The sequence below is a fragment of the Contarinia nasturtii genome, unplaced genomic scaffold (genome assembly GCF_009176525.2).
Source record: "Contarinia nasturtii isolate CC-2019 unplaced genomic scaffold, AAFC_CNas_1.1 Cnas_scaffold_864, whole genome shotgun sequence".
NCBI classification, from domain to species: Eukaryota; Metazoa; Arthropoda; class Insecta; order Diptera; family Cecidomyiidae; genus Contarinia; species Contarinia nasturtii.
Window position 1 is genome coordinate 1,209,864 of NW_022198211.1, and position 27,877 is coordinate 1,237,740.

At 32.2% G+C, this 27,877-nt stretch overlaps 2 protein-coding genes across 5 annotated transcripts in view; one reads left to right on the top strand and one right to left on the bottom strand.

Moving 5' to 3' along the window:
- The window catches only part of LOC116342303 (FMRFamide receptor), a 209,926-nt gene that overhangs the window by 180,149 nt on the left and 1,900 nt on the right, over positions 1-27,877 (top strand). For 3 of the 4 annotated variants that reach the window (XM_031769839.1, XM_031769841.1, XM_031769840.1), the window contains 3 exons: positions 17,142-17,304; positions 18,527-18,699; positions 18,781-18,897. In XM_031769839.1, coding sequence (XP_031625699.1) covers positions 17,168-17,304; positions 18,527-18,699; positions 18,781-18,897 — 427 coding nt within the window. In that variant the 5' untranslated portion in view covers positions 17,142-17,167. Of the gene's footprint in view, positions 1-10,529; positions 11,193-17,141; positions 17,305-18,526; positions 18,700-18,780; positions 18,898-27,877 lie in introns of those variants that run through there. The other variant, XM_031769838.1, reaches the window with a different exon arrangement.
- Positions 24,593-26,442, bottom strand: LOC116342306 (leukocyte elastase inhibitor-like). The gene is made up of 4 exons (XM_031769845.1): positions 26,194-26,442; positions 25,204-26,007; positions 24,961-25,102; positions 24,593-24,877 (listed from the first exon to the last, which is right to left on the bottom strand). Exons 1-4 carry the CDS (start codon positions 26,311-26,313, stop codon positions 24,753-24,755), a joined length of 1,191 nt encoding a protein of 396 aa, XP_031625705.1. The 5' UTR covers positions 26,314-26,442; the 3' UTR covers positions 24,593-24,752.

Here is a 27,877-nt window from a genome sequence, read left to right on the forward strand (position 1 = left end):
ACTTGGGACTAGATTTAAATAATTGTACGAGAAAACCGAAAATGATATTAGTTTTGCGATACCATTTATTTTCGACACACGGGTAGTACCCGAACCAAATTTTGGATTTTCCGCTCAAAAAACACAATCTCAGCAAATTTGAAGAAATTTCAATACAATTTTGGAGTACCTTCCATACAAAATTTTCGTTTTCGAGCAAAAAATCGAATGTTCTGTATGAGGAGTGGAGTACCCCTAAATTGTATTGAAATTTCTTCACACTATCACAATTTTAGTTTTTTGTGAAAAAAATTACCCTGTTCAAAGTTTCACGTTTGATATCATATAAGCTCCATGTTGTGGATATCAGTGAGGAAAAGTTCATCTTACGGATGTAAGACATTTTATTTATCGTGTTTTCTGCCAAGCTGTGCTACAATGTTCTCGTGTGCATTCAATATGAATATCAGGAAACAACCGGAAGAGAATTAATATTAAAAAATATGACTCAAAGACATTCAAGCAACTCTTCGGTTGATTTTCTTAAAGCCGACATGTGGAGTTTAACAGAATTTCATCTTTGACTGACAGTTTCTTTGAAGGCTTTTGTTTGCTTTTATTAACATCGTTCAACAATATTGAAATTAACAAAACATATCGAATAATTCTAACACTATGCTGGAATTCACTTCAGTCAATGGCATATTTTTCTTTTTCATTTTTGAAATTAGTCATAAAGAAATAGAACGGCTCAAATGTGTAAGATATTTTTTTACACAAATATTGTAATCAATAATGTACTCAACACCATTGCCATAGTTTGTTATTGGAACACGTTTTTCATTCACTGAAAATTGAAATATTACAAAATGTTTTCTTTTTAATAAGAAAAGGTCGCTTACATTACATACATATATCATAGATTGATTCTCAATGAAATCAGCCGCATGTTTTGAACCAAAATCGATTTTAACGTCAATAGCACATATCATAAGCAAGCCGTCTGTGCGATGCGTACTAAGTATTTCAAGTGGAACGATTCTTAAAACGCCTAATACAAATGAACGACGTTTTGAAAAAATCAATTTATTTTGCGAAAGAAGTCTGAGAATAAAAATTCAATTGACTTCTGATTGATATTCGTAATGACGGTGGTGTATGAAAGTACACGTGGATAAAAAGCAAATTGTTCCTCAACATGGAAGTACAATAAATAAAAATAATTTACGACAGTGGATTTTCCATATGAATACTTATTACTTACTCTCTTCGCAATTTCATCTCCGCGTGAAATGGTATCGGATATGCAACCTTTTTGACATTCACGATCAAGTAGAATAATTTGATTTTGCGATTTTGAATATTCGTCATCAAATTACATATACATATAAAAAAAACACGTCAAATTGATGAATTTATTGCTAGATTTATTGTGTTTTCCACGAAATAGACACGCATACAAATTCGACATTAAAAATAAATGTATAGTATAGTATTTGTTTATTTCGTGTCGAGTCTTTGCTGAATCTGCACTCAGACATTGACAAGTGTTTTTCATTCAATTTCGTTTTTATCTGCTATTAGACTGCAAATCCGATTTTTTCAATGAAGGTTTTTTTTCATTAACCTTAAGTCCCATTTTGAAAGACATTCCCTCTTTAAAAAAGCAATGAACAGATTAGAGTCCCGTACATTTTTGTGTTAGAAAGACATGAAAATGTATTAGAAAATTAAATTAGGGAAATGACGTTATTTTGCTTTACCGCAGGTATTTAATGATAAATGAAGAACATGTAAAGACCAAAAAGCTTACTATACATATTTCCAAATTGAATTGCAAAAGATATTCCATGCATTTTATGAATATGCAATAACTAGGATCTTATAAGATCTATGCATGCTTGGCATGTTCAAAATCATGAAAAATTTATTTGAAACGAGCATCTTTGAAGCATCCATCCACATATTTTGTTTTTATTTCAGTGTTAGATATATTTTGATGCTAATACATTGTAGAGTTTTATACCTGGACTTTCTCAAACAATTTTGTACAGCAAATCATACTCACCATTACCATTACCAAAAACTTTTTTCTCGAATTGGCTATAATATATGATTGATTTTTTTTGGAATAAAAGAAGAAAAACGTACGACGAACAGTTGTTCAAAATAAGAGTGAGAAGAGAATTTCTTCTTTCTATTTATCTGCACAATTCTTGGTTTCACTTTTTCGTACATCATGAATTATGTATGCTTGTTTGCAAAATCAAACGGCTTTAACGGTGATTCTCCATGTAGCTTGCACATATATTATGGAAAAAAACTTTCCATGCTTTTAACTGTTCCTATCACATTTCATCGGAAAACGCTCACTTAAGTCAACAATTTTGTGGCAGACAGAATGCGATACGGTATTTTCAATGGAATCAATCGACGAGGATTGTATCTCGATATTTGGCATCCAATTTTGGTATTTACATTGAATGCTTATTACAAATTGATTTCCGTTTGTGTAATTTGTTTTGACTACATGAACCTACTTATGTTCAATGTTCAATGATATTCAAACTGAAATTGTGAACAGAACCTTGAACGAGATAAAGAAAGACTTCTGGCTAATTTCCTGCTACATAATTAATGTATCCCAGTTCATGCTGTGTCTGTGCGTGGTCGCCTGGCCATTTATAGTCAGGAAGTCAGTCATTCCATCGATTGGTTGCTACCATAATTTCGTATGTATAAGAAAGAAAATATGAAGATTCGATACAATTCTCCGCCCATTGTACTATATTACTTTCCTGAAAAGTGTTTCTGTTTGCTATATGCCAAAAAGCGTTAATGGCTCTGATCCTAATGGTGGAAAATGAAACATTTCATACTTTTGTTAATTTGGACTGAATGAACTCAATTCGGCTTTTGGTCGGCTTTCGATTTGAAACAAAAAAAAAATCAAATAATAAGTTTTCACCATTTTTCTTAAAATGTCTAGTCAAATTGAAACGATAAAAAGAAACTTCTGCCATTAAATCAAATGTGCTAGACTTTTCACAGGTGATGCAATTTATGCAAAATACATCCTGCCATAAAACACTAAATATTTTGTATTTTGCATAAACATATTTTTCTTCTGTTTTCTTACACAAGTTTGTGTTTTTCACAACTAATACCGTAAAACTTGCCGAGAAGTTCTTATATTTCAAAACTTGCATATCATAATGTACTTGATTAAATTTTATTTAATAAAAGTTTTTTACATCAATTTTTCCAAAAGAATCATAACCAAAAACATTCAAAAATTGTATGGCATTCGTATATTGTTGATGCAAAATTCTTTATTAGTATAATAAAATAAAGTAATTTCAATTGAAAATAAGCTGGCATAATTTGCGAAGTAAATGCAACCATCAATCATCACTATAGTTGAGAGTTTTCAATTTTGGTTTAAATGTGCTTCAACCATAAGCTGAGTATATTCTGATTGTTCTTCATTTCAAGTAATGCAATTTTGTGCACAAGCTGATACTCAAGATTTCCTTAACTCGGCACTATAATAATGATACAACACTTGCGATGGAAGCCAAAAATATCTACTGCAAAAAGAATTGAAGTTGATTATTTGAAGAAACCAACATCAATGACAATTATTTTGACCACTGAAATTTATTGTCAAGGTGGTGCTGCTGTAACATTTGACAATAACTACTGAGACCCACATCCAAAATTATCTCGTTTTTACTCGACGTTTGTTTGAAAGTGAATGAACACGTGTATGTTAATAGCGCCGCAATAAAACTTTACTCCGGTACCGGTAACAATCACCTCTATTGTTGTTTATATAAGATGCATTCACTCAGTTGCTATTCTCGGGCAGCTTATCCTCCTACGCCTTTCAACCAAGAATTCAAGAAACTGATTTATAGTTAGTGACATAAACAATCACAAGTATCTTTGATTGTTTTCTTCAAATTAAACGTAATATAATTGAATATCAATTTGTGGTGTCAATCAGTACATTTGCAAGGGTTGGTATTGGTAGAAGTTTGAGAGCATAGTCAAAATAATTAGATTTTAGCTGAAATTAATAATACGTTCTAGCATTGAAATTTAGTCATTACCAAATGTTCATCCATTATGTCCATTTAACTTGCATTCCACATTGCAATGAAAGGCTTTAATTTAAATAAAATGACATCGAAAAGCATATGCATTTATGCGAAAGGTAAGTAAGAAATTGCTACGTGAAACTAGTTCAAACATACAATGGCTGTTTTCACAGAAGCACCAATCCTCTTGAAATACCATGGGATTACATTGTTACGGAACATCTATAAATAAATTATTTCGCAATAACGGATCTTTTGCATATTCCATATTTTCACTCTTCTTTCGTTTTGATGCTAAAATAATACAATCGCAATGAACGTACTGCAAATTTTGTTGCTTAGCACGGAATCATTCTTGTCGTCATCGTTCAGCTGAAGCATTTTTCTCCATGCACTATTTGTGCATTGAAATTTAAAATCGTGTTTCTGTTGTGAATCATGAATGTTAGTGCGCTTCAAAAATAAATAACGATTCAACCTTCATAAAACTAACTTTTCCGCACAGATTTCCAGTCTTTTCTTCATTAAGAAATCATTTTCTTTTCCTTTAAGAAAAAAAATTGAATAATCAAAAAGCCACAAATCGTGTCTCTATTCAAAATCCAAGTATATGGTTTGTGGTATGCATTATTATGGTGTTTCTATTCAAGCAATACTTTTGTGCACACCGAGGTACGTCCGGAAAAGTAGAATGTGAACGTAGTACATTTTCATGTAACTAGAATCGCAACTAAGGACATCGGTTTAAGGTTGCCTGTCTCAATCTCTCCCCTTCTGTTAAATAATACTTTCAAACAAAAAAAAAACAGTATCAAATACACTTAAATCATCGCAGAAAAAAATAACTCGAAATAAAATGCATTCAACATTTAGTAGGCAATTTTTTATCGCATTCGGATGCATAAACATCGACTAAACCATGGTGCAAATACGGATGATGGCAAGAAAGAAATGTTCGTTGACGTCGCTTGGCACAACGAATACACAAGGACTTTAATCTGATGGTATGCACGAGCGAGTGTTTCACTTTGCTTTACAAATGATGAAATACATGCGAAAGCAAGCTATAATCATACACACACACGCGCGCGCACACACAACCGAAGCAATCTCAGCATCGTGCAGAAAGCGACATCAGGTATTTTTGTTCGTTTAATACCAGCACAATCCATTAAGATCAACCTGTATGGAATCGAGAAACTTCACATGGCGTAAAGAGGAATATCTAAATGTAAAAAAAAATGTATATGCATTTTGAACTGAATACTGAAATGGATTTACTGAGAGAGAAAAAAGAGTCACACAAGAGTGTGAGAGAGAAATCCAATTTTTCCTCATAAAATTTTAATGCAGAATACGAAACGCTTCCTTACATTCTCGCCGACTGCGTTGAATTCTTTGGAAATATTATAGAGAAAAGAAAGAAGCGATAAAGGTGTTAAAATGTAAATATGAAATATTATGTGAAATATTTTTTACCGTCTATTTGAGAATAAATGTTGATTGGATTACAAATAAAAAAAACGAAGGATTCCAATTGATAGAAATTGTCATTTGTTCGTCAAAATTGAAAATACACTCTGTGCGCAAGTACCAAGCGATCAAATGTAACAACAAACATCTGAACATCTATTCGAAATTCTTAATTTTTAAGTGGAATTATGCATAAATATCTATACCGAAAAAAAGTATCACATATATATATATATAAAGAATTTTCAAGGAATGTTATGTATTTATGTCAAAATTTGATTTGAAATTCATGAGATTTTTGCTGCTAGATGCGAATTATATATTTTTTTGTTTTTATTTGAATTTGCAAGAACTAATATTCTTGAATCAAAGCATTTTGATAAGGTGCCACATCGTAGCGAGAAATATTGAGAAAAAAACACCGAATGAATTCCAACTGTGTGCTAGAAGATGCTGTGCGAACATTGTGCAGCAATCAATGCTATTGACGCATTTCTATGCTTTGTTGCTTCCACTATACATATCCCATCTCACCACACCATTCCATCATCTCTGGTACACAGTGCACGCTATTTGTATTTCCACTAGCATACAACGGAAAGAGAGAGAGAGAGAGAGAGAGAGAGAGAGAGAGAGAGAGAGAACAAATAAAATCTGCACCGAGACGACGAATCGGCTACGTGTACGACAAATGAATTAATATTAACATCATCAGCTACGTGATTCCAATTTTAGATAACCTAATTAAAAATTGAAATTGAGAAAGCTTTCGAATTCTTGGCATTTTCTCATTCAATTTGAAAGATTGTCTGAGATATGGGCTCCCCGATGTATCAATAGGACGAAACTGGTATACAATAACCGCCTGCAAATATCTTATGGCTTCTGCGATTGCAAATTTTATTATTCTACAATCACACGAAATACTTAAAAGGAAAAGCCATAAAAAAAGACGTGGTCGAAATGAAAATTGGCAATGCAAACAATACAAAAACCATCTCTAAACAACTTAAAACCAATTATAAGGTCAGTGCTTTCATTAGACGACCGTCGAAGAGGTGACGTAGTTGGAGTAAACAAAAAAGAAAGAGCGAAGCAATGAAATCCAGTGAAAAGTGGTCCTCGTTCGATTTGGCAAACATGAATCGATTATTATAACTGGAATCAAAGCATATTTATTCTATTGATCATAGAAATACTTACACTGCAATCATTAATGTACCATTTATTCCCTTCAGTTGTAACTATATTTAATTCCATTTCCTCTCCAAAAAAAAGTTACTTGTACATTATTTGACCATGAGATAAAATCTGAATGCAAAAAAAATCTTTAGCATAACTGAAAATGGTCGTAAATATTGGTAATCAAAATTTGGTTCGACTGTCATTCACATAAAATTGAAGTAAAAGATAAAGAGGTCATTATTGAGTTGAAGCGATCCAAAATAGGAAAAGTACATCCCAAATTGAATGTTTTTACAGACATATTTTTTTCGTTTTGGCATTCAGCTAACACATACTCGTACAAAATTATGTCAAACTAGAACAAATTTGTGTGTGTTCCTATAATGTGTTCTACATTCGGAAGTTTTTGGTTCTTTTAACAGACTGCAAAAAGGGAAAGTTTGTGTATCCATTAGTTTGGATTTTTCCATTCGAAAAGATTGTCATTTCATGCGGTTTTGCACTCTATACGATGGCTACAATCCGAAGGATGTCACACAAGTCAATTAGATCAAAATAAAAATGGTTTTACCGTGGGATTTTACGTTGGCAACCGGGATCTTTATGCAATGGCAATAAAATGTGTAGAAAATGTGGATTCTACACATAGATTGAAATTCGGACACAGAAGCTAATGCAATGATTTATTCGTTGGCATAGATTTTCTATTATGTTTTCGAATGGATTTATGGCCATTGGTTCGGTACTGTGCTAAGAATATGATTAAAATTATACGATAGAATGAAAACAAAATAACAATTTCTCTCTGAATCAACATCCGATTGGCGATACACAATTTCAATTGAATTTGTTTATAAACTTTGCAAAAGAACGAAACGTTGCATAAATCTCATTGGCCTTGATCTTTTCAAGTACCAAAAAACCAGACAATATATTGAATTAACTGGTCAGTTGAGCTGACAGTACGTTAGCCAGCTAAATGGGCTAAAACAATAGACGTTATTGTTTTAATGATGAATCACTTTTCTTGTTTTAATAGATGTGATTGTTCATTATAACAATAACTTCTATTGTTTTGGTCCATTTAGCTGGCTAACGTACTGTCAGCTCAACTGACCAGTTAGTTCAATATATTGTCTGCAAAAAACACACAGATTTATACATATGAACAGAATAATTTTTGCAATCGCCTTCGCAGTAAACAAATAACACATAATATCAAAGCAAACGATAGTCCCTATCAACGGCACACTTTTTTGGAACATTAATCAATGAAAAATTCCAATAACCATCATATTTTATATTTCACACGAAAATGTTGTTCTATTTTTGATGTCATTATCATCCAATGCCAAAAGTAATTAAAACGGTTCACTCTCAAGTATTAACCACTGAACACAAAAATATCATTATAATTTAAATATTTTTTCTGACAATTTTAAACATGCACATTCGAATTGCTTTATTACGTTGTACAAGATCTACCTTTTTGAAGATTGCATGTGAGAGAAAAGCGATTGAATGAGTCATTGAATTTACAGATGCTCACAGAAAAATGTTTGTGTACGAAAAAGTTATTTTTTTTTACTTCTAATATTTATTGTTTCGATGTTTGCATATTTTGCGCTTAAGCGAAATGATAGTTCTTGTGAGTACCATATCGCTGCTTGCATAATAATATTCAAATTAGTTTTGGCTCATTGCCAACGCATAAACAAATGCTCTTTAAATAACGAACTAAATTTGAAAACAAAAAAAAGTAATTTTCATTTTTGTCTTGCACCAACAGTGACTAACATTTAAATAACTTCGTGTATATAAAAAAAATTATGAGATAAGAAGTTTCTTTGTATGCAATTAAGTTAATAATTTTATCGTGATGTTTTCATATACATAGAATTTGCCTTGCGCTATCCATACTTACATAGATAAATAGCAATGTTTGCAAGCCCGACCGATGTCCGAATAATATGGTATTCATGACATTATATTCGATTTTAAATAATAATTGAAGTATATAGAATGAATCGGTCGATGTTGGTAATTTATCAGTCGGTCGGGCGCAGGAGTTCAAAATTGGTCCGTTTTAAACTCTGATAAATAGATGTAACTTATATATGCAAATGAAATACAGTTAAATGTACAAAAAGATCATTAATTGTGGTCATTGTTTTGACATCACAGGGCAATACATATAAAACAAGTGAAGTAAATCAAGCATTCTCATCAAGCGCCCCAAGAATAGCTTGACCACAATGACCAAAGTAATGTCAATTTCATAGTTGAAACGCGTTTTTTTGTTTTCCAATAGTGCACAGAATGATGATATTAGTGTATAATGGAAGTCTACACTTTTCTCATAAAATTAAAAGATTTTGAGTAACTCGACTTAATTGTGGTCGTTTACATTTTCATCATACCGAAATGGCTAATTGCAAAGTTGAACATCATGAATTAATGTGTAATCTTTTATAAAATTGAAAAGTTTGTAAAATAAATGTTAAATATTTGTACACGATCTATATATACGTATATTAAGCAAATGAGTTTGATGGTTCAAATTCTGAACTTCACAACATTTCTTCGAAGCGTTTCGAAATGAATTTATAAACAAGAAGATTAAAATTCTGTGTTATCGAACGCTCGAGCGCACAAAATGGAATATATTTACCGCTTGAAACGTCAGCGCACATGAACACTACTAACAACCGCAATAAAAATTAATTGAGATAGAAGATGTCAACCAAATAAATAAATCGAGCGCTATATATACTCGTCATATTTTGTTTTTCATTTAAGAGCCAAAGGGACTACGTGAGCAAGTGATAAAGAAACTCAACAGAAGAAGATAAATGGAAGAAGAAAAAAAAGCAAGAAAAAATGTTTTAATAATAGAATAAAACATCTTCTGCTGTTAATCTCCTGCTGTCATCTCGTTCATACGTTCGACGAAAGTCGCCTCTAAATCGTTCGGTCAGAGTTTATTTTATCGACGCACACTCACAGGAAATGTACAATATTCGTAATGCATCACGAACGTTTTTGAGCTCTCTCCGTCTTTTCATTCAATTGTATTTTTTACTGAGTTTTACCGTATGCATTTATGCTTGCAAGCGTTACATACTGTCGTTTGATTTTTACGATCGAGAAACATATAAAAATGAGAAAAGAAATACACACATACATCATTCACGTTGAATCTAAAAATAAAAGTCGGGAATCAATTCAAATGTTTAAAAATATCCGTATCGAATCAGCCAATATTGGAGTTATTGTGAAAAACGTAAGCATTGCAAGCTTGTGTCGCATATGAAATATGTTAAGTTTAATCGCAAAATCATAATCGGACAAATTCGTTTTAAATGACGTGCATGCTTCAAATTAAATTCCAATTGTACGTCGTTACTATTCAAGAGATTGGTTTTTTTTAAAGTACGCACATTAAAACCAATTCAAAATATGGAATCAAGATCAGCTGTTAACATACAGCAAAAAATGTATATTAATAGCACAAAAACCGAAAAACGTTATCAACAACAACAACACCAATCGAAACGCCAACAATTAAATTAGCCATCAAATTGCCGAAGCTGATTCGTTTGTTTCTCTTCCTCTCGCAATTTGTTCGCTTCTTTTTTGTTCCTTTTTCTCTCGAAAACTATAATATAGTATTGGATTTTTGCGCCAAACTTTTGTGCTCTCTATCAATTAATTTCGCATTTTTATGCTTTTTTTCTCTTTCCTTCGATATATTTGTTGTTGTTGTGTGCATTTCATATTGTTATTTCAATCGTTCGAATTTAGAGTAGTCTGTTTTATTAATAATTTCATTGGTCGTTGGGTCTTTTTTTAGTCGGCGGATATGTGTATATAAACAGTCTCTTGCAGTCGTTTCGTATGGGTGTTGTATGGATATTTTGCTTGTTTTCCTTTTCCGACTTTTCTCGTAGATTTTCTCTTTTCTGCTCGAACAGAATGTCGATTTGTTTGGCTGTGTATATTTAGTATTTGTTGAATAGTAGACGCAATAAGATCGCTGTAATCACGCGCGCTCAATCACCGGCTTTTCGAATTTGTTTTTTTTCTCGTGTCTGCAAAAATGTGCGAATGAAACGCTTTAATAGTGTCTCAATCAAACAGCTTTTTTTATAATCAAATTTTTTATTTAAATGTTGTGCTTTACTACAAATACAGAATAGTATATAGTTTAATTGGTGTAAATAAACTCATAAATATAATGTTTTTATTATAATCATCGTTGTGAAATGTTATAATTTATCAATGAAAAAGAGTGGCTCTTATGATAGATATTCAAATAAATAAAAGACAATGTCCACCGAATTTAGAACCACACAAAACAAATTTCTTTGTTTAACAATATCTATTTGAGACAAATAACTAAAAAAAACATCGAATATTTGTACATTTTTCGACGTCATACAACAGTTGTGTGTAAGTTCCAATGTTATTGTGCAAATCATCGATGTGATGCTACTTCGAAATGAATACGAGACAGTTGAATGTTTGTGTTAGTTGAAAGGAAAATATAAGATGAATAATTGACGGAGTTTTGCGCAATACTATTATTACACATTGGTCAGAGACGTAACGGCTGTGTTTATTTCTTCTGGGTGTCTCTGTTGATGTTGACACTAACATATTGTGTAGATTCGCATTTAAAAATTCCCGAACACATTTCTTCATTTCTCTTGATATTCTTTTCGACAGAATTTCGGATTAGTGGTTTGAATCCATGTGGAAATGACTGCAAATAAAATAACCGATCAAGAGAAATTTATGTACGAAAACGTAAAAATTTCATTTATTTGACCATTTTGGCACATTTAACCACAGAAGCAATCATGAATACAGCACTATCAAGGTTAGCCAGTCAATAATGCCCGAAATAAGTCGGCTTATATTTTCACGAGGCAATCGATTGAAAAATATAACTACTTTGAACATGCGCCAAATGTTGACAGGTGATTCAGAGAAAAGGAAACTACATCAAAACAGTTCAATATTTTTTGAAATGTTAAATATGTGCCAGAGAGAATGACTCTCTGATGTGATTTAATAAAAATAAAATTGAAATTTATCCAAATGAATAAATGGAAATGCTTGAGTTTCCGATATAGTCATGCGAGAAATATCGATTTTTGCACCAAAAATGTTCAACCTGTTTTCATTTATTTAAGCATCATATTGGCGCCAAATGATGAATTTATTTACACACACGTATGTATGCGTTTCCACTCGATTGGCCGCTACATGCTATACCAAATCAATTTTATCATTTATCATTTGTTTGATGAATGGTGCCACTTTGGTGATTAGATTTCATTTTTTATCAGCCATTTCTTTCTGCATAATCGAATCAACAAAATTAAAAATTAAAACCAAATCCATTTCTGCTATTGCAAGTGAATAGGGAGGGAGGAATGGGTAGTCTCGCGTTCTAGTAGCGATGGAAAATCAGAAATATATTTATTGGTGGACATGAAAACAGCTGACAGAGAGAATATTAAACAAACACAATAGGTTTGCAAACACCGAAATTAATTGCTCTACGTTTATGATTTTATCAATTGTATAAAATCTCAAGCATTATAAATTTTCAGCAATACACATCATTTGAATGGGTGCGAGTCTGATAGATTCGAAGAGTATTTGTCATTCGAATTTATTTTATCATATTTATGTATGTACGTCATCTTTTTCTACGTGATGTTTCCACCGCGAATGAATGGCCAGTGATGTGTGAAATATTTATATATCGAATGTCCGCTGTCGTAATTGTATTACGTGATTGAAACGGATGTGCGTATGAAGTGTTAACTGAGTAACACCTGATAAAAATTATTTTTCTCCTCCGTATTTATTTTTAAATTTGTGCTAAAATTCCAGTTAAAAAATTGAGAATTGAAGTTTTTTTTTAAATGAATTTAAGCTATCACCAATACTTCAGTTAAAAATGTTTTCACAAATCGACAAAATATTTTTCAATCCTTTTGTTGATGTTCTTAATAACATAATTTTTACATTTTCTCTTAAAAATATTCAAGACTATTTTTCGATATTAACCTAATTAAAGGTTCAAATGTACAAAATAAAAACAAGTTTTCTGAAATGTAACCAATAGTCAGTTTGTAAATTAACAAATAATTAAATATATAATGTTATCAATATTGGTCATTAGTCACCGATTTATTTTTGAGTGCATTTTTATAATAATTCTCAGTCCATAATGTATAATGGGCCGAAATTATTTATGATTTCGTTCAAAACGTATGTGATGCATAGTTACAGGTAGATGATTTCATGTATTATATATTTGTATGAGAGATGAACAAACAGTAAAAAGAGTGGCAAATATTATAATTCGCTATGCTCACAAACCGTATGTAAATCAAATTCATTCATTGCATCGAATCGATATATTCAATGAGAATTATAACATTTATTGCGCAAATTTCCAAAACTAATGTTATTTGTCATTGTATATGTTCTACACATATTTTGCATTGTATATATTAAGATGAAAATGTCCATTCCGTTTGAAAATGCAAACAAATTCACTCGAAATAGAAATTCAACTACTACCAACATTATTTATTGCTAACCACAAGCGTTATTATTCTAAAAGCGTTGTAAATGCAAAATTCCATTTATATCACGACAAATGGATCAAGAAATGTTCCATTGAATGGCATATGTGACAGATTATGATGATGATGATGATTTCACAAATATTTATATTTTAGCAAAACCAAATATCGATTCTTCATCGAAAATATTCCTCCCGAAATTATATACATTTATCATCTCTCAATCTCTCTCTTTCATTCTCTTTCTTTATTTGCTTCTGTGTCTGCGGTAAATGCGGAAGTTCATGAAACGTGCATTACAATGAAAATTGCATGCCAATTGATTTGAACGCGATGTGTGTGATTCGTTTACATTGATAATCAATCAATCATTGGCATTTGTATTAAAAACTCTGCAAAAATTGCGGAAAAACATCACAAATCATGCCATAGCCATTTTCGATTGATCGAATTTACTATTAAATTCATTGAATAAATGTGCCATGAATCAGTGAAATTTTTCATCTTATGCGAATCAAAACCGTTTTTTTCTACCGAAAAACATGTATTGCGTGCATATCGATATTGTCTTTGGGTGATTGACAATCATTTTTCGATATTTTTCGATGTGCAAGGTCGTAAGTTAAAGGGTCATCCGGATATTTTTAAAAGTTACTCTGTAGAAATTGACGAAAACTAAACAAAAAAGTTCTATCATTTTCGAAGGTATCTCGTTGCTGAATTCCTTTCAGCTCGAGAATGAATTTGTCATTTTTTCGATGTGAAAAAATCCATAGTATGTCAAAATCATTTACTTCCGATCAATTTTCTTTTCTCTATCCGCTTCCAGCCTCTCTCCGTCTCGCTGTGTGTTTGAACTCAAGAATGGCAGCATGAACGTGATATGGCTATTACTTTAGTAAATAGAAAATTGCATAACGTGTCAAAGTGTATATAATACGCGATGATGTTTCGGTTCGTTGAATGACGCGCTTTCCTCATTTCCTGTGTATGTGCATGTAAATCGAATTTTATCACATTGCGGTTTGCTGTAATGACGTTTGAACAGAACGAAATGTGTATTCCATGCCAACGCTGTTTACAACAAAATGATTAAAGCCAAGCAAACAAGTTAAAATAGCGACATGCATGCATCATAATGTGCGCCCGCTCATAAAATACACACTCGTAAATTTATTGTTCAATTTGCTTGAAGGATCGTAAATATGTTATGCTCCAGTGAAAATTTTCCACGATCTAATGACATCAGCTCGCCACAATTGCTAACCATTAGCGCATTCTGGGGGTATGGTTCATTTTGGAATCGTTCTTTTTAACTGTTTTCACAGAATGATACCGTTCGTCCCTTGATTCCACGCATTATTTACAATTAGTTATAAGGATCTTTGTTACATTCACGGTTTCAAAATTGAACAATGTTCAACTCTGCACGATATTTGATAAATATTGATAAATAAACATATTGCAACAGTTTTCACACACATGAGACTCATTATATTCGATTTGCAATTCCGAAATAAGCACGTTTCGTGTAAGCATTAATTGAATGTGCAAACAATTCGCCATCCAGTCATCAATAATAACATATATTCGGAAACGTTTCAAAACGATGTATGTTGTAGATATACCATAGAAAATTCGCAGATTTCAGCTATAAATTTCAAGTGATTCCATAAAAACAACATAATGCCTCTCAATTTTCTTTCGCTCAAAATCACCGACTGAAGAGTGTGAAAATGATTTCGTACTGGAAAACGAAATACTAATCAAAAAAAGCCAACTGGTCATTCCGATCTGGAATGGCCGTAAAATGGTTATGGAGAAGGGTCGCGTAAAACTTTCTTCAACAATGTCAATTTAACGGCACACCACATGTGTTCCATCAAAAGTTAGATATCTATATACGTCCAGCACCCATACATAGAAAACAAACTGTTTATCTAATTGTGCATATAATGAGACAATTTCTTGTCTTCGACTTTTATTCAATAATCACCCGACTTCGAGCTGACTTAACGAAATGCCGGACGAAGAGTTGTCGTCATCGTTGTCGGTCACACATTTTAGGGCAAAGGCGAAAACTTCCGAATGAAAACATAAAACAGAAAAAGAACAACTAGTCAAACTTTTGATGTGACAACAAAGTTTTTGGATTTCTCTGACCCAAACAATGAAATAAGAGAGTGAGAGAGAAACCAAATATTACACACGAACAATGGCAGTATGATTACTTTTCTTTCGTTTTGGTTCAGCCCAATGTACATACAACAAAACGAAGGAATTTCCTTTATTCAGACGAAGTTTTTACGCGCTAAACAATGAAAAGGACAACGGATTGACCGCTTTTGGGGGGGAGACGGAGATAGATCGATGGAAAACAACGTAAAACAAATAAGTAGAAATCCCAAAGTTACTGTATTCTTACTGCGGTAAAAGGCTTGCGTCAAAAGCAAATATTTACTGCAATAAGACCATATGTTTTTGCAGTACTCATTTTTTACAGTATTCGTAGCTGTTAACAAACTTTCAGAAAAACAAAATAGACCATCGATTGTTAGACCGAAGAAAAAGTTTGGAATTTTAATAAGAACGGGTTTGGAATATGAACGAGAAATAATTATTATGGATGTCACATGGAATTATTTTGCCAATTTTTTCAAGAATATGAATGTCGTCGAGCGTTCCTTCCAATTCTGTCATTATGATTATTGTCCATTGCAACAATTCAGCTTTCGATATTAACAGTTTTAAATTAAATGTATGTGCCACATTCTGTATTACATTTTCACAAAAAATGTAAAGATTTATTTATAGAAAATAAAAACGCAACATGTTTTCATTCAAGTTCAACACGTTTCGACCTTATTTTACAGCCAAATGAAAATTTGGTAATTCTCAAAACTAATAAAATTTACATAAACCACTAGCTTTGAGGAATTCGACGACAATATAGATTGGTGACGCGGCGACCATTTTGCTGATGATTTCGAAATTAAAATTTACTATCACTCTAAGAATTCAGTGTGAAATAGGATTGTATGCAGCAAATGACAATATTTTCATCTTGATTAATGGTATTACACTACAAGATGCTTTGATTTGAACATGTTTTTCGTGCGGACTTTATTGACTGCCAACATTTTAATGGAGTAAACACACGGATGTGGTGGTGTATTTTGATGTGGCATCAGAATGTCGATTTGACTTTTGGCACTTGAGCCAAATGCGGCTCAATCTCGTGCCGTTGTTGTCTTTCACATTCAATTTCGACGAGAAAAAAAGAAAGCAAACAAAATGTTTGTTATTGGCAGAACTATAACAATACTTTCAATGTGAATCGTTGCTTTCTTAATCATGTGCGTAATTTGGCAAAAACGGAAAATATCTCTGACGACATCACAACGATATGCTAAATTGGCACCTACTGACAGCTTTTATTTGTATGTACGGTGTGTACACATTTCTTTCCGACAGCAATATCTGTTACGGTTGAAGTGATATTCGAGTTTTTGTCATGTTTACGTGCTCGATTTATGTTGTTTTCAATTCAATAAATTTCGTTGTCCAACTTGACGATTATCTAAATTTAAACTTAAATCCCTCATCGCATAGTGAGAGAATGAAATACTTTGTATAGACCATCGGAGAATACAAAAATTATTGCTGCAATATCTCAATTAATTCTGTCTATAATTCTGATTGTGTCATCATCTAAGCGAGTTCATTTATTAATTCGTTGTTGAAATACACATTCTGAAGTTAAAAATTTTTGTTGTATTTTTCTTTTTCGCAGTTCAGCAGGCGGTTTGTAGATAGAGAATGGCTCAGAATGACGGTGAAGATTGGAGCTCAGAAACCTTACAACAAACACGATATATCATTCAACGTATAATTGTTCCATGCGTCGTTACAATCGGTATAGCTGGCAATTTACTAACAGTCATCGTTTTAACCAGGTAAACTTTACCGAAATAAACGTTTATTACATCCAAGAAATACCCGGCTAAAATTTCAAAGAGAGAGAAAAAAAGACAGCGATTAAGAGTGAGGGTGAATGCAAGCGTGTGTATGATTGAAAGAAAAATAGGGGGAAATGAAATGAAAAATTCTATTGAAAAGAGAAGAAAAATGTTAGAATTCAAGTAGAGAAACAATGTTCCGTTTGAACTCCGAAACCACAATGTCATTAAAAATCATTTTTGCGTGGAAAATTTATGAATTTACTATTATAAAAGGGAAAAGTTTTTCTTTTAGTTGGTCGTCATTCTCTTTCAAAGGCAAAAGATTGGGGAAAAATGAAATTATTCTTTCGTTTATTTATTTCACTAAAATGGCATACAAAAGTCGAAGTTTTCATAACCACAAGAAATTTAACGAATACAAACAGCATTGTCAAAAAATAAACGGCTGAAAATGTTTCTCCGTAACTTCGACAGAATAAAATAAATAAATAAACGTTGACGTTGAGATGGTTTTCAAAACGATGATGTATGTACAGCATATGAAACGAGAAAAATGCCGTCAGAAGTTTGTTCAACTTCAAAAATATCAAATGAATTAACAATATATGTATTATGTAGTATGCGAGCGAGCTCAAATAATAATAATAAAGCAACAATGCATGAAGAAGATAAAGAAACTTTTTTTTAAATTCAACCACAAGACAATTTTGGCTCCGATTCATATAAAAACACACATACACCCGTTCTGTTGAAATATTCCGAAAGTTTTTTAATTAAAAATTTAAAGCGGCTTTTTTCATCTTTGGTACACATCTTCATTATAAATGTTGGATTATTATTGTTTAAGTTTGTGGTAGTACACAAAAATGCATCGACAGTGATCACATTCTTAATTCGTGTAGAAGAAAAAACGAAAACGGCTGTACACCTGCACATACACGAGAATTCAGGAGAGTTTTAAAATCTCGTTCGACATGGAAAATAGAAAGAAACATTGTAATTTTGTTGATGAGAGAATATTTTACTCAGCATACTTTGTTGGTTTTCCTCTTAATATGGTCTGATTTGTGCACAATTTTGTTATTTAATGAGCTGCTTCTTCATAACTAACTTCGAAGTTAGTTGAACAATACTAACTTCGAACATTTCTACAATTAAAATTAATTTTGTTTCGGTTATCATTATTTTGTTTTATACTTCTTTTTCGTACGCACAGGAGACGCATGAGATGCTCTACAAATATTTATTTAACTGCACTCGCACTTGCTGATATAGTAAATTTATTTTGTGCATTCGTTTTATCATTACAACACTATCCTGGTTATAGGTACGGTCATGTTTTGTATTGGAGTGCATTTGCTCTTTCAAATTGGTTTCATGATGCATCACGTAAGTATTACTGGTCTACAATTTTTTCCAACCATTATTTGTATATTTCGTTAAAATAATAAAATCATTTCCTGTTTTCAGTGTATATATCAATTTATTTAACGGTAAGCTTCACATTGGAGCGTTACATATCCGTGTGTCATCCGTTACGCGGTCAAGTTTTATGCACAGAATCACGAGCTAAAAAAGTGATAACGGGTAAATGTGAATTTTGATATTTTTTTCGATACATGATTGGACATGCTAGAATAAACAATGGATTCGCAAGCATTTTTCATCATCTTTTTTGATGTATAAAATATGTGGCATTTTTTTATCACTTCAATAAATAAATTTTCAACGCTATCAAAATGCAATGGTTGGCATTATTTAATATGGATCTGTTTCGAGTTGTTGATTTTCAAAATCGAATTTCATCATTTAAATCTTGACTGTGGCTGAAATACAGAGCAAATAAAATGAACAAAATAAATATCAATAGTATTTCACAAGAATATTTTTGGCATCGCTCACATTTTGCGAATATTTCAAAAGTACTGGATTTGAATACTACAATTTTATATTGATTTTTGCTAGTTGATATACCAATTGAAAATTCTGCTTGCAAATGCTTCGAATTTCTGTTGCGAGATAATATCATCTTTGTAAAGTGAATTTGATATATCAGTCAAAGTTGTAATGAAAATGATAATATTCACATAAAGCTTGAAATAATAAAATTAATCAGAAACTCATCTTCATTCAGTCAAAGTTAACTCTTTGCAAGTTTAATGGTTCATTCGTCGAGTTGAATGACAAAGCGGAGAATATATAGATTTCCCCGTGTGCAAAAAATTACTTATTATCAGTTAAGCTAAACGAGAGTGAAACGATCGACCTCGACAATTCATACAAATTTTCAACCCAACACAGTTGACTATTTTGGGATGTCAGCCGTTTCGAAACATATATCCGGTCAAAATGTCCAAAATTTTCCGATATTTTTGCACACGGGCGATTTGTTATTTGGTTCAAAAAAATGAACGTTGCACACATATCCATGGATTTCTTTCGAATGGAAAGAGAGGACATATATAGAAAGAGAACATTCTATGTTCAATTGAAATTTAGTTCGAACGCAAGACACTACTTAAACTATTTTTTTTATCTAAAAACACGTATTCATTCATACTGTTCATCATTTTAAAAGTATACAATTGTGAGTTGGTAAAATCTCGACACACAAATTGCCATCGGCCACTTTTATTTTATCTACTGAAAAATATGCATTGCATATATACTTATTTCATTTTGCCATTTGGTTTCATGTGGTTTCAAAGCTTTTTCTATGGACCGTTTCATTGCATCACATCACATCAAATAAAAACAACAATGTTTTCGCATACATTGAAATGCGGCCGCCTTCAAAGAAGAACAAAATGGAATAAAGAAAGAACACTGCGAACTGTTGTGACTGCGAGCAAAATTTTCCAAGTACAATTCAAACGCACTAAAAAGAAACAATTCAAATGAAAACCACTCTACTTCAATAAAATCTATTTCAATTTAAATATTTTTCGCATTTAATTTTATTTGCATTCATTTTGAAGTTGCTTTGTTCGCATCATGTACGGTGATGCAGTTTGGTCATTTATAACCAAAACACAACTCGATAACTCATTTAAAATTGCGCAAACAAAATTATGGGAGTGAAATGTATTTTCATTTTCTTAAATCAACATTTAAAATTGATAAAATGAAAATTGCAACCAAAATTGAAATGAGCTTTTTGTTATTTTCCTACTGTCTTTCCATCCATTCTCTTCTGTACTTTTCTCTCTCAATGAATAGCATTGATTGTCATGTGATAATAACCAAGTGGTATCAGGTTAATTTTAAAATATGCAGTCTGGTACAATTTCGCAGTAGCAAAGAGAAATATTCCGAACGTCGTCTATTAAGTTGTTTGCAGATGTTAAATTACATTCTATTTAACACGGATTCATTTCTGGTGACCGATTATTTCAGAAACTCAAACAAAAGACAAATTAATATTATATAATTTTAAAGCATTGCATTTAGTTTACGATTTAATTCTGTACAAATTGAACTCAATCGCATAAAAAACCAACAACTACATTGTGTTCGAAGAAAAGTATTTTCTTTCAAGAAATGGACCGCCTCAACATTCATAAATCTTTGAAATTTCGAATTGTATTTTGGTAATTGCAATAAATTGACGAACGATGTTAAAATTTGAGTTATTTTTGAAATTTTGCTACATATTTCACGTAACATTTACAGTTAAATTACAATTAGCATTTTACGTTCACAATGCACACTTTACTCACAAAAAAAAGTTTTAATCAACATATAACAAACATTACACGCGTCATTTAATTGCTGTGTGAGAGAATGTTTACGTGATGTGTTATTGTGAAGTCATGAAAAAAGTTAGCCGTAAAATAAAAAAAAATTAGCGCCTTAAATGTGGCACGTTTTTATTTTCACGTCAGTAAGCCAGAGGCTGTATGGTGGGCGAATGCCACATTTAACCAGAGCGTGGCCGATGATGATGATGCGTGCAATGGAGTGTCGCGTTGTTGCTGTTTCTCGTGCTTGTGGTGTTAAGCGCAGTCAATTCAATTTATTGATCAATAAACAGACGACCGTTTTAGTGCCGCCCATAAATTGCACAGTTTGCTCCAAAAGCGCATGAAAATGGCGTGATAATGGTCAAAAATTAAAGTCAATATTTTTGCTATGCATTTCGACATACACGGGCAACAATTATATACATTCATTATGCGGAAATTTTCAACAATGTAACAATTATGTATCATCTGTATAATTTGGTTAGCCGAACCGAAATTGCAAATAAAATGACAAGAAATGTTCGTTAATATCATAAAATACCAAGTAGTATCAAATATATCAAAGAATATTCTCGCTGGTTACCAAAAATTTGTATCAGAGTACAAAGGTTTCCTGGGGTTTTCATTTCAATGTCAATTCCGTTGAAAAGAAATTTTGCGAGTCTCAAATTATATGAATGACTCCGAAGTCTCAAATTATATGGATGACAGTCATTTTCATCGTGCAGTCCATTTCATGTTATTTATAAAATCATCACATTTTCAAATACGAACCTCAATTCCATCAAGTGGCAATAAGGCATACTTTATTGATTTTGAGCAGAGCATATAATAAGCATAGATATATATCCTGGATATTTTGTCAGTATCCGATATTCATTGGAGCCAGACTTTGAAATAGAGTAAAAACAATAGATGTTATTGTTATAGTGATTGTAGTAATGTAAATGGTTTTATACTTAGACCTATAACAATCACTTCTATTGTTTTCACTCCATTATAATGTCTGGCTGCGATAAATATCGGATACTCACAAAATATCCCGGATATATATCTATGCTCAGTATATGCTCTGATTTTGAGGAATGCAAACACTCGGAGTGTGGGGATGCAAGTATTTTTCAGTGAACACATCCAATTGAAAACAGACTGAAAGTTACGAAACACTCACCTATCAAATTCATATATCAAATATATAAATTTAACGTGGAAAATACAAAGTATTTATATATATAATAGTAATATATATTTATAGTAAATACATTTTATAGTAAATATATTTTATGTGCTTTTAGTTCGTTTTGCCTCATACGCTTTCTGGTGTGGTATTCAAAATTTAATTGAAATCGAAGCAGAGCTTATACTTTTCTCGAAATTTCCTTTTTTCCGTTTGGCAAACGATTCATGAAATGTAAAAACCACAAAGAAGTTTAAAGTTATGAAAAAGTTAAGAAAAAGTTTTGAAGTGAAATCAACGAATTTGGCTTATTAGATTCAAACACCCATAAAATTGCTTTGAATATTAGAAAATTTTAACATTTGAATCATAAATGTGTTCCATTTGAAAGTTTGCAGCATCCTTTTCATGTGATGTTAAACATTTGAATGGATCGTTTGTGTAAATTAACAAAGACAATAACAAGAGATCGGAATATGCACACATTGGAAACAATTGTGGACACATTGAGAATAGTACGAAGAACAGATAATGATAACAACAAAAAGTCTCTTTGCCTGTGAGCAGGTGCATATAATCATCTCCAATAAAAGGTTTAATACATTTGAATTTCATCAAACCGAGCACCAAGATTAGGGTGGTTCGATTTTTGAAAAATAAAGAATTTGAGAGAGATTGACATAATTTAAGTCACAGGTAGTAATAATAATTTGGGTCCGAGTATCGCTGGTGCAAAGAATCGAAGAAATATAAATCCAGACACAGCGGAATACCGTACTTCTTTGTTATGTGGAAAATATTTGGCCGCACACTCTCTGAGATCATGAAAAATTTGGCATAAAACCGGGGGACACCGTACCGCTCTGTTAATGATAGCCTCAAATACTCGTTCTACATACTCCGAACACAGCAAGACCATTCTTATGTTGAACAGCTTCCGGAACATTGCTGTAACGTTGATTGTATGTCACAATGTGCAACTCCAAAGCGTATCGTTGCCCATTGATGGTATGCTCGGCTCCCCAGTGAAAATGCATTTGAGCCATTCGATATGTACCGTTTAATTCGCCACCACTGACCAAATATTCTTGATTATCTGCTATATTAATTTGTATCGTGTGGCCACTGGCCAGTATTTCCAATAGTGGTATTTTTTAATATGTTTTCAAAGTTCTTAAAGACGAGTTTTGGATATAATTTCACGTCTGCCTTCTCTGTATCAATATCGATTGGACTCTGGTGAGTTCCATTCTCACAAAAGCCGTCCCATTCGTCTTCATCGCCATAGCCAGCTGTGCTTACAAGCAGCGCCCAGTTGCCTAATAAAACCGTTGAAAGCACAATAGAATACTTCATTAACTTTTTTACTATTAACTTTGCTATTATTTTTTAATTAAATTTTTAACAAATGATTTCGGATGATGATGATGACTTTTTAACAAATATTTCCTATCAGAAAATGTACTCCTTTTAAACTTATAAGGGAAAGTTCACTCCGCTTTGGTTGGTGAACACTCTGGCTTTCTGCAAAAACGACATGCATTTAAATACCATTCTGTCGGAGTTCTCACACGCTGTTCACATCACACATTTTTAATCGGCAAATAGCAAAAGTGCGTCAACTTTTGATAATAATTTTTCATTTCTCTTTTATTTGTGTACATAATATGAATTTGTTTATTTCGCAAACAGAAGACAATTAAATCGCAAATTCTGCAGGATTGAATGATATCGCTTAAACTTGTAATTTTTTTATCATTATTATTTTTAACTGATAAAAATGAAATTATGTTAACCATTTCAGTTGTTCCTTTAGCTTCGGGAAAATATTGGGTGTTTTTTAATAAATTGGTGATCCCCTGTGTACAAATCGCATCAAGTGTTGGCTTTTTTCAGGGTTCAATCACAGCCTAGTATTTCGGCTTTCTAAATACAAACAATTCGACTTCAATCAGAGGTTTGTTCAATCATTTTCATTTTGAAAGTGCCTCGTGGAAGTTAGGTATAGGGATCAGAACAGATTGGACTTTATGCAAATTATCCGATAAAATTAATACACCGTAACGAAACACTATGGGGCCATTCACACTGTTCACAACACCTCCTAAACAATTTCGTGTGTAGAATATGTTCTTTTTTCTCTCTCTTGAAAATATGCAGAGAATCGTTCAATTCGTATCACTCATATGAACTAAGTATGCAATTGTTTTTAATCTGCCACCGAAAAATTTTTTTGTTCCAGAATTGCGAGCGAAAGAAAATAAGCGAACAGCGTAGAATGCATTTTTTCCAGTCTGTTGAAAATATACTTACATCTTCATGTCACCTAAAAAGCGAAATTAAGAAGTGAAACTACAGAAACTGTTGTTTAATTCCAACAATGCAACTCATTTTATGTGTGTTATAAACGACAAATTTTTCATATCTTTTTTTCATACTCGAAATTGGCTATATCAAATGACCATGGTTATGATCACGATTCGCGAAAAATTCTATGAATTTACCTAAAGTTCATTGATAATTCATTCGAAATTCTTTATGTGTCCACTCAAAATTGGGATTTGATTCTCTTTGTCCCATACGTAATACACAAAGGGATGGTCAGCATAGAATCCGTACTCTCCACTCTTGGCTCGTGCAGAAGCTCCTTGAATTTATCAAAAAATGTCAACTCAATATCATGATTCAGCTTGTTGACAAAAGATGTAAACAATTATTTCCGAAATTCACCTGAAGCTATAGCAGCCTCTGTATGTTCCTCATTTATCTCGATGAAAGCCTTTTGAATGACATCCGAGACGTAAAGTGGTTCTTCTGCATCAAAGAAGCTACTCAAATCAGCCGCACTTCCAAACATCTTGATCACTCCCAACTACATTTAAAAAAAGTTGAATTATCAAAGCAAAAGCAAAACTATGCAAATAATTAAATATATTCAAGGAGCTTCTGCAAAAAATTAAATATATTACGTACATTTTTTAAAATACTATTCAAATGAATTTCGGTTTCGACTGTGAATTTTGGAATGTGTATAGTAGCATTGTTGATAGTCATTTTATCGAATAGCTTGGTTAAATTGTAATCTTTCAATCGATTCTCTAAGTCATCCAATCCAGTTCGTTTTGCAGGCAAAATGATCAAGAACGTAAAATTTGAATTGGCATATGTTAATTCCAGTACACGAGCGTCTAAATCTTCCAAATCTCCAAAATTAAATGGCGCTTTTTCCATAAATAATGAATCGACGACAACTGATTCCGTTTCATTCAAATAAAATCGGATTTTATACGTATATTTTCTTTTAAATGCATATTGCCATTTACTTTTTAAATAAATGGCATTCAACAGAAATATACGAGTTCCCTCATCGATCATTCCTGGTTTCAGGAAGTTTTTGATTTTTTGTTTTGTTTTTTGTTCAACAAAGTGATTGATATATTGCATAGTATCATTTGATCCAAAATCCACTGACTCGATACCAGATGAAAATTTTTCGACAGCCACTTCTTCAAACTCTTTCTTCAGTGGATAACCTTTCGTAACATAAATTTGGTTTGATATCAATAATTCTGCTTCACCGGCACTTTTGCGAATTAATTTATCAAATTCGTAAAATTGATCTGCTACAATTGATTTGTTGTTATTCAAGTACAATGTTTTCCGCAATTCATCGAAAGTTGTTCCATTAGTTCCTTGCGAAAGAAGTGTCAATCCCATTGATATCGAGAATGGTGAAATTACCATATTTCCTTCACCAGCTTTAGATTCACTGCATCGCTTTTAATATTAATAAACAACACTATAACAAAATACTGTAATTTTGGTCTGTCACTTTGTCTCCATACATTTTGAAGTCTCATTCAGTGTAAGGTTCGGTGACAGACCAGCGTGATAGTATGTTCTTTAAATAATTTCGTGTAATGTTGTAAGTTGATGACATGCAATAAATATATTTTCATTTACTTGAAAAATATCACCCGAAAATCTCGAGATTCCGTGCAAAAATTCTTTGACTTGTATTTCTGATATTGCTCTTGAGCAAAGCACAAATAAAAATATCAAAATGAATGCTGAAGTCGACATTTTTAAAATCAATTTCAATAGCTCTAAATTTCAATATCTGACAATACCACACCGAACTGTAGACTTTACTCGACAAGAATAATAGAATGTACTAAATATTATGCGGTTTGATCAAACTTTTTCGACAACATATTTTGACTGTAAGTCAACCGGCTAAGCCTATGAAGAGACAAAATGCGAATTCCCCTCATCTGTGCCATCTTGTATTCCATAGTTGAACTCAATTTAGTTACAATGAATTGAATCGAAAAAGAGAAAAAAAACAACAACAGTAACATGGCTACATAGATCTGTTGACCAGTGAGATACGTATAGCAATGGAATGAAAGAATGAAGAAAGCGTATATGTGTATGTATGCATCAGCACGCATAGATGTACAGCTCTGTGTGGCCGTGCTATTGTTGTTGTTTTTTCACTTTTTCATTTCAATGCTACAGAATTAAATTCAGTTTTTGCATCTAATTCACACTAAAATCAGATGGCGCTCATTAGCGAGATTCGCAAAAAAAAGTCTCCAATCTCATACAAATATACACCGGCTGCTGTAAGTAGTGTAACAGTTGACTATCAGTTTTGTTCTTAGATTGAACACAATTGACTTAACAATGAAAATGCGGAAATCCTGTGATCATTGTGTTGAGAACACAATAACATTTTTATTACCGATTTTCTAATCAACATATTGACGTTTTTCATCAATGAGAGATGTTGTGCCAAGAGTGCAACCATATACATACTTTATCTTGAAGCATACAAAGTGAACATTTTAGAATATTGCTTCCTCTGGATTTGGAAACTCAAAAAGATTAAGAATCTAACAATATAAGAAAGTTTTTTTTTGTAGCCCACATCGATTTATGAATATTGTACAAAACACATTCTTTTAAAGCGCGTTTTTGACAAATATTTGTTCAAATTATGGTCATTAAAAACATACAGTGAATCCGTTTGACGTATATAAATAGTTTTGACTGAGATGCACGTGGTGTGAGACCTAAATAAGCGCTGGTTAAACAATGTCATTCGGTGAAACACTGAATAACAACTTTAGAACACCACAAGGCAGCAGTTATATCTTCAATTTTGAAAATAAAAAGTTAAACTTGTAATGTTTGATGATACAAAAATGAGGGGTCTGCTCAATATAGAGTCTATATTGTGCATCGCAGTCAAAACTATTTATCCCAACAAAAACAATTTAAATAATGTGCACTATTCACTATTGTGAATTGGGATGTTTACACTTTCATTGGTTTATATCAAAATAGGATTGGTTTAAATAGAATTTCAAATGAAAACATAATGTTGAAAGTCATGCGGAGATGTGTTTAATGTGTCACAAAACCAATACGTGTGTTTCACTTATTCGATTTTACAGAATTCCAGGATAAACAGAATTGTACATAAAATCCCTATAAAACAATCAATGGCGTCTGTTTCAAAAATGATAAAATATGAGTATTTCCGAAGTTCAAACGCTCCGAAATACCATTGAATTCTAGCTGTGATTAGATTTAGATATGAATTTTGTGATTCATTAAATTTCATATCAACTCAATGCTG

Bases quoted from the DNA above. Each gene is read 5' to 3' on its own strand.
- LOC116342306 (XM_031769845.1), bottom strand. From the start codon at position 26,313: ATGTCGACTTCAGCATTCATTTTGATATTTTTATTTGTGCTTTGCTCA. The intron at 26,008-26,193 runs GTAAATGAAAAT...TAATATTAAAAG, and splicing joins TTTCGGGTGATATTTTTCAA to CGATGCAGTGAATCTAAAGC. The intron at 25,103-25,203 runs GTACGTAATATA...TTTTAAATGTAG, and splicing joins TGAATAGTATTTTAAAAAAT to TTGGGAGTGATCAAGATGTT.